Source organism: Zingiber officinale, unplaced genomic scaffold, assembly GCF_018446385.1.
Source record: "Zingiber officinale cultivar Zhangliang unplaced genomic scaffold, Zo_v1.1 ctg120, whole genome shotgun sequence".
Taxonomy (NCBI): Eukaryota; Viridiplantae; Streptophyta; class Magnoliopsida; order Zingiberales; family Zingiberaceae; genus Zingiber; species Zingiber officinale.
The window spans coordinates 140865-152026 of NW_024589819.1; the positions used below are offsets into that span (position 1 = coordinate 140865).

The window sequence follows — 11162 nt, forward strand, 5'->3', positions numbered from 1 at the left end:
GGATGGGCGGCTGCTCCGGTGACTTTCACTTGGCGTTGACTTTGCCAGAAGGGGGGGGGCGCTTTTACTACCGGATCAACACCTTTAATATGAACAACTAATTTTTGATAAATTCAAACTTATTATACAATTCTCCGTAACCTTCAAAAACTGATTCAACTCATTTATATATTAATTACTAATCTCATTCTCAATTATTATCCAACTTTTATTCATATTTATAAAACATGGTTAAATATATAAACAATTCTTATTATTTAATAAATAACTCTTATAAATAAGTTTTATGATAATTTTCAATAAAATTAATTAAACATCTTAAATTAAATAACTTTTGGTTATCATCTAAGCATCAAAATAATCCTAAAAATATCATCTAAGTATCAAAATATCTCTAAAATTATTATCTAAGTATCAAAATAATCCTAAAATTATGATTAAAAATATTTTAAAAAATACTAAATGAAGAATAACCCTAAAATTATTATTTAAGTATCAAAATAATCTTAAAATTATCATCTAAGTATCAAAATAATCCTAAAATTATTTAAAAAATATAAAAATACTAGATGAAGAATACCCCATAAATTATCATCCAAGGATTAAAATAATTCTAAAATCATCATCTAAATATTAAAATATCCCTAAAGTTATCATCCAAGTATCAAAATAATACTAAAATTATGATTAAGAATTATTAAAAATACTAGATGAAGAATAAAATTATTATCTAAGGATCAAAATAACTCTAAAATTATCATCTAAATATCAAAATATCCGTCGAATGATCATCTAAGTATAAAAAACTCTAAAATTATGATTAAAAATATTGAAAATACTAGATGAAAAGTTTCTATTGTGGGAGAAAAGATTGGAGCAGCAGTCAGAATAGGAAGATAACTGGTGTCGGGTTGGAGGAGGAGCAATCACTGGAGCAAGAGGGAAGGAAGATTCGCCGGAGACAAGGAAGATTTGTCAAAATCGTTAAAGGAAAAGGGCGGTGCAGTGGAGGAGAAGAAGTGTGTGGTAGCCTCAAGAAAAAGAAGTTGTAGGGTTTTCATATTACAAATGTTAGTGGCGAATTTGTAACATCCATCGCTAATACCAAACTTTAGCAGCGAATTAACCTAATTCACCGTTAAAACTTTTATAACTAGGCCCACTAAAACCCTATTAGCGGTGAATTAGCAAAAATCGTCGCTAATATTTTGATTTTTCTAGAAAAAATATTTTTTAGTATTATTATTCACAATTATATGATATTTTGCCGCTAATAATGCTATTTAACCACAAACTCATATTTTATCGCTAATAATTCATTGTTATTTTACTTATTTATTGTAGTATTTCCCATTAGTTGGCAAGTCTCTTGTTGGCCTTACTGATGTGGATGTCAACAAGGATCATGAGATGCCACAGGTTGTTGAGTTGGCTGTACCCAAGTTGAGGGCTAATGAAATTATTGCTAATTTTGCTAGCATAGCTAGAACAAATGGTGTGGAACTTGCTGGACATGTTGAGGATTGTGATTCCGGCGCTTGGTAGGGCTGCGAGTACGGATAATCACAGTAGTGGACAGATCACACAGACTAATCGTGGCAAATCATGGGCTAATTTATTCAAAGATAATCAGAGTCCACCAAGCATCTGTCTATCTCATAAGCGACTATTTGTTTATCCAAAGACAAAAGAGGCTATGAAATTCGGGACTTGCATGCATGGAATAATGCTTTACTATGTTAGACATTATGGAACATTCAAACTAAGAAGGATTTGTCGTTGGGTGCATTAGTGTCATTACCTCAGGGGAGCAAATTGTTTATGGTGACAATGCAAAGCGTCGACCTCCCCTTTGATAAAAAAAAGTTGGTTTACATTCGTGATCAAATTGTGCAAGGAGAAGAAGGCTATGGGGAGGCTAACATGAAGCTTTGGAAATATTCTGCAGTTGAGAAGAATGACAACTAATGTCTACAAGTTTTTCCAACCATAGGCAGTGGTTGTCTCTTAGGTGCCAATTGTATGGAAAGTCAGCCTACTGCCCAAGCACCGATTTTATTATTGGATGCTTGCTCACCGATGATTATTGTCACACCCCGAGGGAGTCCTTATCGATAAAATTTTGACAACATCTCCCCTGTATGAGTGACAATCTGAAACTTGACTACATAGCCCTCAAAGCCCCACAATCCTCAGCCAACACGGTCGGAACATATATAATAAAAATAATAAAAAAATAGACAATCCACGCAGTTTATATAGTATAGCCTCCGGCTGACAATCACAACCATGCAGTTTAATAAAAACCTACTCCATTACAACGAGGAAAACACAACCCACAACGAAAAACCTTCACAGCGGAAAACATGGGTAAAGTACCAAAAACTCGATATAAAATACATGAGTGCAATAACTACACATCACATCAAGTATGTATACACATACCAAGAACAAAAAATTGAAAACATAAGAAACCATATCGATACGGAGTGGGGACTAGCGACTGGAACCTCCTGACACACTCAACCTGAAATAGAAATAAAGCAATGGGGTGAGTTCAAGAACTCAGCGGGTTTCGAACTAACATGCATAGTAAAATATATCTAACAGTAATAATCATGGAGTATAGTCTTCTGATCAATAACAAGAAATGTGAAAACTGAACAAGCAAAGAAGTTGTACTCACCAGGACCTCCTATCCGGATATAAGGGTCGTCAGACCAAATGCATCATGTCTCTTGTATGCATGTCAAACATATGCATCCATAAAAAAATGCAACATACAAATGCAGAAATCACAAGCAATAGATGCAATCTATGCATATGATGCAAATGTCCTGGTCACCCCTGATGCCAGTCAGCCACCTCACACGCGATGGTGAGATTGAGTGGGTATGGCTATGACAACTATGCACTCTGTCATCACTACTCCTGAGTGACCGAGTGGACAGGATAATGTCAGAGTACACTTATCCTCCTACCCCAAACAGAGTGGGGGAGTCAAAGCTCTCATCTCCTCGTGTCATAGTCAAGAGGAGAGATCCCTGCCCACTACCATGCTATAGTCAACACTACCCATGAGCGGACCAGCGGAGCCTGACAGAACAAAACTGCCACACACCCTGCCTGATAAAACCACTAACCCATGAGTGGTTGTGTGTGCAGATCATGTAACTGCGATGTGCTCAACAATAATAGAGCCAACAATCTCTCAGCATGCAATCATGCAAAATGATGCGTGACACTAAGTATGTAAACCTGAAAATACCAGCCTCCTCATAATGTGTACCAAAAAGGGAACCAAGTCCATAACAATGATCTAGGTACACATGTCATATAATAAACCTAGGTACACATGCCAAGAAATAAACCTAGGTACACATGCCAAGAAATGAACCTAGGTACACATGCCAAGAAATAAAACTAGATACACAAGCCAAGTATATCTAGTAGCTAGACTTGTATCTGGTAATGCATTGTATGTCACTACATAAGTACACATGATAAGAATCAAGAGGATATGCACATAAATACACAATAGATAACAAAGTAGGCATACTACGGGTTTCAAGTTGTGATATACCAAACAGATATAAACATAACTATTACTACTAGTTATAACCTACTAAGCATATCAGAATGGCAATATCAAAAAGATAAGTCAAAGGTACTCGCCTCAAAAGAAGATCGTATCCAGAAATCCTACGTCGAGACGCCCGTCTTGAATCAACGTCCTGCATATAATATGCACAGTATAGCTAAGCTTCATTATAAACACAATAGCTAAATAAAATCCTAATATGAGTAGGAAGCTAGAGTTCAATTCCATTTGATACTCTTCTCCTTCCTTCATAGTTAATATCCTTAAACTAATCAACTAGAGATGTCAACTAATAAAAGAATCTCTAAAACATAATAAAATAGATTAAGCAATCCTAACTATTTCACCTTCCAATTAGGGTTTGCTTCAAACATAATCAATCCAAAACTCACCAAAATTTTCGGAACCCCTGTATAGCATCTGCTAGTGTAATTGGCCGAAGTAGGTGGTGGTCGGCAAGGGTGACAATGCTGTCCAATTTAAGGAATCGATGGCCAGATCATTAGTCTAATAACAGAATACACAAACAGTAGATAAATTGGTGTTTACCTCAGATCCAGCAGCAAAAGTTTCTGGAAATGGAAAGGAAACTTGAGCGTGTGTGATGAACGAAAGGATTGACTGGCCGGAAACGACAAGACTACTGCCCAACTTTATTTTGGTTATCCAATTCAACAACACAACACCCAAACCTCTAAAACCAGATCTAGGAGGGAAACCTACCTCAAATTTGGCCGCCGAAAACCCTAGGTTAGCGCTGGCGAAGAGAGCTCATGTGACTCGGATCCAACGGAGAAAGGAGATTTGTAGGTGAACTAGTCCCGGTCGAATCTCCTCTCCTTAGGTGGCGATCCACGAGGATTCGAGAGGAAGGAGGCGTCGGAAAGGGGCGTTGGTGGCTGTGGACCCAATCTAGGGCACGAATAGCTACCAAAAATGCAACCACATTGAGAAAGATGATCCAATCAAGAGCATCCACTCACCATTAGGCACCAATCAGCGGTGGCTATCGGCACAATCGGGCGGCAACAATGCAGTAAGGGTGGCTCAGCGTGAGGGAAGGGAGAGGGCGAGGCGATGCAAATGAGGAGAAGAAGCTTGGCCGATGGTTTTGTACGCGTGGTAGAGGAGGCGTCGCGTGGCGGCGACAGTTTGGGGAAGCCGAAGAGGCAGGCGTCGCGAGAGAGAATAGCATCGGCGTCGGGGGGTCTTAGGGCGCGGGTGAAGAAAAAAAAAGAAAAAGAAATAGAAAAAGAAAAGAAATATTTAAAGAAATTAAACATTTCCTCATTCAAATAGGGTAGCTTAAACAGGTTTTCCCCTAGCCCAATAATTGATCCCCTTAACATATTTCATACGAGCTCCGAAAAATTTTCAAAAAATTTCGTTAAGGTTATTCACCTATGAAACCTTATTATTAAATTTTTATTTGGGATACCGTATTTTACAATTGTGGAAAGTGGATATATTAGTTTTTGAACCTCACAGGTAGTGCTCCATGTGCCAACAAGTTATAGAGTCAAATGTGTTGGTGCAGTTAGCACCAATGATCAAACTCAGGTTTTGATAAATGACAAGTGGTTTAAAGTTAGATGTTGTGATCTAACATTTTTACCACGTGTACAGGACTTAACGGGTTTGGAGAACCTGACATTAGGCTAAAATCTAGCTAGATCTATTGGACCTGCAGATAGTTAGTGGGAAGTCTAAATAAGTCAAGGAGTGACCCAATATCTAGCGAAAACTTTAGCTAGGTCTGCAGGACCTAACAGTTGACCATACTCTAGTTGGGTCTGCGGACCTGACAACTAGCGGGAAGACCTGGTGAGTCAAAAGACAAGTCAAGGACGACTAATAGTAAGTGAAGTAAGTCACTGGAGGAGCATGATTCAGTGAGGACGAGTCCTGATAGGACTGTAGGCGTTGGTCCAGTTTAGGCCTATTTTGAAAACCTAAATTAATATCATGACTAGATATTGGTCTTAAAAGGACATGATCTAATTAATAATACTATTTTATAAATGTACTAATTCTGTTTTGCAGGTTACTCTTTATTATTAGGCTAACGTAAATTTCCAAGAGTGAAAAACTCAAAGAATAGCTCGGGTGAACAGTGCTTGCTGTTAGAGTGGTGGCGCCTCGGATGCCTTGGACAAAGACCTAGTACGAAAAGGCACGAAGGAGCCCTGGAGCATGGCGCTGAGCCACCTCGAAGCATCTGGAAGGCACCCTCGTGTGGATAAAGACCATAGGTTGCAGAGCTTATCGGGTCCGAAATCTATGAGATCATATTTGCACTTGGAGGAGCCCTCAACCGTGCTTTAAAGTCCTATTCAACTAGTAGCAAACAGGAGCTCAGACGACTATTCTACTACTTCAACTACGCTCTACTGTTGTTTTACTGCTCTGAAACATCCGACCGCTACCTGCAGACTGACACCCACACACGATCACTCCTACCTCTACATCTTTCGTGTAATTGGTAATTTTAATTAAAGTTGTTTACTTTACTATATAAAAGAAAATTATAGACTCTTACACTTTCTCATTTTTTATACTTGTATTTGATTCTCTGTTCCGACGGTTCCGAAAGAGACTTATAGTGGATTACCCGGCCCATCCATACGGTCTGAGGGATCGTGGACCTTGGAATAGGAGTCGACGAAAGTTCTGAACCAAATAAATCACTTGTGTACATTTTTCTTTTGCTTTTCATTTATCTTTTCTGCTACGTACTTAATTTTAAAATAAAATATAAGTTTTAAATATACACGTGATTCAACTCCCCTCCTCTCTTACGCACCTCGATCATACAAAATAATCATATTTTGTCCTGTTGTCCTATCATGAGATAACTTTGGGAAAAGATTTAAGAATAGCTAGCTCGACATCTAACCAGCCATCTACATAGTGAGAAATTTGTTTAAAGTTTTCCGGAGACAATTCCAAAGTAAGGCTGGTTGACGAAGGCTCAGTATTTAGTGACAACTTGTGTGTTTTTCTTATATGATAAGATCGGAAATGATTCCGTTTGGAAGGTGAGGTGGTTTATAATGAGAAGACGTTGCTCAAATTGCAGACTCATATTTACCGTTTTATAAGCATCGTCCTATCCAGGTAACTTTCGTGTAACTTTCTTAGTTTCGATATATTTTTACCGCTCAAACAAAAAAAAAAAAAGGGTAACTATGACTATATATGAAACCCAAATAAACAGGATTTTTATTCGTTAACACAAAACTGCAACATTATTTTGGAGCATCCATTCGATTAATCAGAAATACAATTAATTAAGCTTGGCTCGTTTACTTACACGGTTAGCGTAAACGTATGCTCCAAGTCACCTACACTAAGGACGTGGGACCCCAAGGGCACTCTCCAATTCCCATTCTCATCCGCCACGCTCAGGTCCTTGCACACGTCCAAACAGAACGCCACACTGCTCCTTTGACCAGGCTCCAAGAAGATCTTCTCGAACGCCACCAACTGCTCCTTGGGCGCATTGTGCAGACGCGGCGGCTTGTTGAAGAGCAGCACCGTGTGGCTCCCAGCCATGTCACCGGAGTTGTGCACTTGCAACCGCACATCGAAGCTCATCTCCGCGCAACGCTCAGTAGCGGACGCGAGACTGATCGAGTTGCAATTTCCCGAATAGCATGGGTGCTCTTCTCCGAGGCCGAGGGAGAGTGTCCGAGGGGCTCGAACTTGGAGGTGGGTAAATTTAGTGTAGCTGAGCCCATGACCGAACTTGAAAAGTGGCTTTCCGGTGTAGAAACGGAAAGTTCGACCAGGGTATCCTGTAGCTGGATCTGGCCTCATGCGCATGTCCGTCATGGGAACGTTCTGCACGAAGCTCTCATGGTACCATGTGAATGGCGACTTACCACCTGAGAACGTGTAAAGAGAACTAAGAGTTAGACTTGGGTTGTCAGCATGCATATATCTGAAAGAACAAAATGATTGTGTATATATATATAGATACTTACTAGGGTTGTATCGACCGAAGATTACATCTGCAAGGGCCTGTCCTCCAGACTGACCAGGGATGCCTATCCAGAGAATACCTTTGATCTTGGGATTGGCCAGCTGTGCGCTGATATCAAAGGGACCTCCGGACATCATGACGAGGATCACGGGCCCCTTCGACGCTGCTGTCACCTCGTCTATGAGTTGCCCTTGTAATCCTGGAAATAGCAAGGTTTCGCGGTCCAATCCCTCGACTTCTACAGTGTAATCGGAGCCAACGACGAGGACGGTAACGTCGGCCTGGGCGGCGGCAGCCTTTGCCGGCTCCAAGTGAAGGCTCGTGGCGTTGCAGGTCACATAATCGCACCCTGGTGCGTAAATGGTCTTGACAGTGGCCGATAGCCCATCCAGAGGGCTCACGTAAAGGCATGGAAGGCCATTGTAATTGCCGAGCATTGTTACGGTGGCCTTAGCATTTGGGCCAATCACGGCCATGGAGAAGGAACCTGGGCTCAGGGGTAGTATGTTATCCTGGTTCTTGAGGAGGACGATGCCTTGGTGAGCGGCTTCGAGAGCCAACTGCTTGTTCGATGGCGTGCAGATGTCTTTGGGTCCCAGGCCGCCGTACGGACCCACCTTCCGGGGATCGCCGTCGAAGAACCCGACCCTCATCAGCACCTTGAAAGTGTTGGTGATGGCCTTGTCCACATCAGCCTCCAACAACTTACCTTGTGAGATAGCATTTTGAGCGTGTTCGACCACGAAAGTTCCACAGTTAAGATCGAGTCCTGATTTAAGGGAGAGAGCAACTGCTTCCTCTGGAGTTTTTGTATAACGTTGAGCGTTGTACATAACATCCACCGAGTCGCAATCGGTAACAATATAACTGCAAGCAAAATAGGTGATGATCAATATAGCGGTTATACATTTTTATATTAAATAGTAATTAATTAAAGATTCGACTCTTTCAAAATAGGTGATGATCAATTCACTTACCCATTAAGGTTCCATTGTCCTCGGATGACTCCAGAGAGAAGGTCCGGGTCACCACATGTAGGCTTGCCATTGACTTTGTTGTAGGAGCACATGGCACAGGCTGCCGCACCCTTGGTCACGCAGTACTTGAATGGCGGCTGGAACGTGTCTGCCATATCTTGTTCCGTCACCTAATTCATCGTCGCATCCACATATATCTCATATTTGTCGCACAACTATTTAATTAAGGTATATATAGCAATGCAATGAAGTACGTACTATAGCATTGAAGGTGAAACGCGACACCCCTTTCCAGTTGTCTACGTCATAAGCTGTGTAGTGCTTGCAGCAAGCTGCGACCTTGAGCTTCTGAGGGTCATGTCGGTTGCGCTGCAAGCCGGCGACGAAGGCCACGGCGTACTTGCTGGTGAGGATGGGATCCTCGCCGGGCGTCTCCTGCCCTCTTCCCCACCGCGGGTCTCTGAAGATGTTGATGTTGGGACTCCAGAAGGTGAGCCCCGCGTGGCCCACATTGTGCATGGCTCTCGCCTCTGTCGATACCACTTCGCCAATTAATTCGAACAGAGAGACGTTGAAAGAGGCGGCGGTGAGGAGGACTTGGGGGAAGCTGGTGGCGCCGGGGACTAAGCCCGAGAAGTGCGAGCCGCCGCCGACAAAGGAGACGCCGTGCAGCGCCTCGCTCCACCAGTTGTAGGCGGGGATGCCGAGGCGCGGCGTGTCGACGGTTTTGTGGCCCATGAAACTGATCTTTTCCGCCAGAGTGAGTCGGCTCACCAGGTCCTTGGCGCGAGAGAGAGGATCCAGGGTGGCGTTGCAGAATGGTAAAGCCGCCAAGGATGGGTTGGCGCCCACGTCGCATGCAAAGACCGGAACTTGTGCGTCGCAGTCATGAGAAAAACAGAGCAGCGAAAGAAGAAAAAGGAGAAGAAATTGAAGAAGAGGAGACATGATTGAAGGAACTGATGAATTTGACTTCGTTTCAAGTTTGCCATTGCTTTTATAATCAATTTTACGTCATTTGTTTGGTTATAACTAAATGAATTTTCAAAATTAAATGCACAAGCTGCAACATGATGAAAAAAAAAATGTTTTTGGAAGGCTAATGAATTTTATATATATATATATGCTAATGAATTATATATATATATATATATATATATATATATAAATTAGGCATCTATAAATTAAAAAGATAATCATTTTAATTATTATTTTGTTGCTGATTTTTTAAAATATTGACCATTCAGACATTTGTACTGAACATATATTAATCAATTATCAATATAATTTGACAGGTAATTAGTCCCTTAAAGGATAGCTTCAAAAAAATTTTAAGAAAAACATTTACTACTCTATTTTTTTAATGATGGATGATTATCTATCGACGTAGCACGATTGTAATTGTTCGTAACATTTATTTAAGTTATTATTGTAAAGTTATCTAAAATATGAGTATAGTAATTATGTGTTTATATTTTAGTTGATTGGATCTTAGGTTTGATCGGGCATAATACGTCCCTATGATAACAATAAGGTCGAGTGAAGAACAAGTCAATAGTTCGATTCAGTACGACTGAGTTGGTGACGTCCCGACCAAACTACCCCTATTGGTCGACAGTGGGACCCATATACACGGCTTATCGTACTCCTTTGGAAGTTTGTGCTGCTGACAACATAGAATATTTTGCAACAAATTCTACTTTAGAAACTTCTAGCCTATCACATCAGAGATTTACATACTTATTTAAAGACACTTTTCGACTTGTCTTTTCTTTGGAAGCTTTGAAAAATGTGCATATGCTTTGAGATGCGTGCACAGACACTACAGTAACACTGTAAAAGGGAGGCTTCATCCATAGGCGAAGGGATGTCATGCTTCACATTTGAACATGTTCATTGCTACAATCTTTTTACTGTTCTTCTCCTCATACATAGATTATTGACTTAAGCGTCGGAGGACCAACACTGGGGACCCCTTCCCTAACTCGGCACTAATGCTCTTGGTTTTGCAAGACAGCGCGGAGTCTTCTTCCAGTCAACATCAGAGACACGTTCCCAGCTAGTCATCTTCTAAGCTTTCGGACAGGATCATATTTGGCGCTATCTCTGTGAACTTCATCTACATCCAAGACGTGAAGATGAAGGGCGCTGGATGACTCACCACCGTGATGTTAACCCAAGAAAAGTTAGAGATACTAATAAATATCCAAGCTGAAAAAAAATGGTGCAGGAGCAATAGGAGATAGTAGTCAACTGTCGAGTGCCGAACAACCTAGCTATATCGGCGACAGGTCAGCGAGTCGACGAGCCTGAGCTGAAGACTCTGCTAGTCACTAGTCGAACCACTAGCAAGCACCGAACATGCTGATCCTGTAAAACAGGCCAGAAGTCTTTAGAAATTAAATATATAGAAAAATAAATAAATAATAAGTGATAATTAATATGAAAATAAATGATAGGATTTTCTTGAATTTTTTTTAAAAAAATCTTGATTTTATAGGAGTCTTTTTCTACTTTATGGGGATAAAGGAGATAATGAAAAATCTGTTTAGAAATATCCTATTTAAAGGAGGAGTTGATAGAAGCTAAACTTAGGTGA

General features: G+C 40.7%; 1 protein-coding gene across 1 annotated transcript; it reads right to left on the reverse strand.

The window, feature by feature from the left end:
- Positions 1-6910: 6910 nt before the first annotated feature.
- On the reverse strand, positions 6911-9469 carry LOC122035847 (beta-xylosidase/alpha-L-arabinofuranosidase 1-like). Its single transcript, XM_042594987.1, has 4 exons — positions 8822-9469; positions 8564-8733; positions 7588-8453; positions 6911-7488 (listed from the first exon to the last, which is right to left on the reverse strand). The coding sequence occupies exons 1-4, from the start codon at positions 9299-9301 to the stop codon at positions 6911-6913; spliced, it is 2094 nt and encodes a 697-aa protein (XP_042450921.1). The 5' UTR covers positions 9302-9469.
- Positions 9470-11162: the final 1693 nt, after the last annotated feature.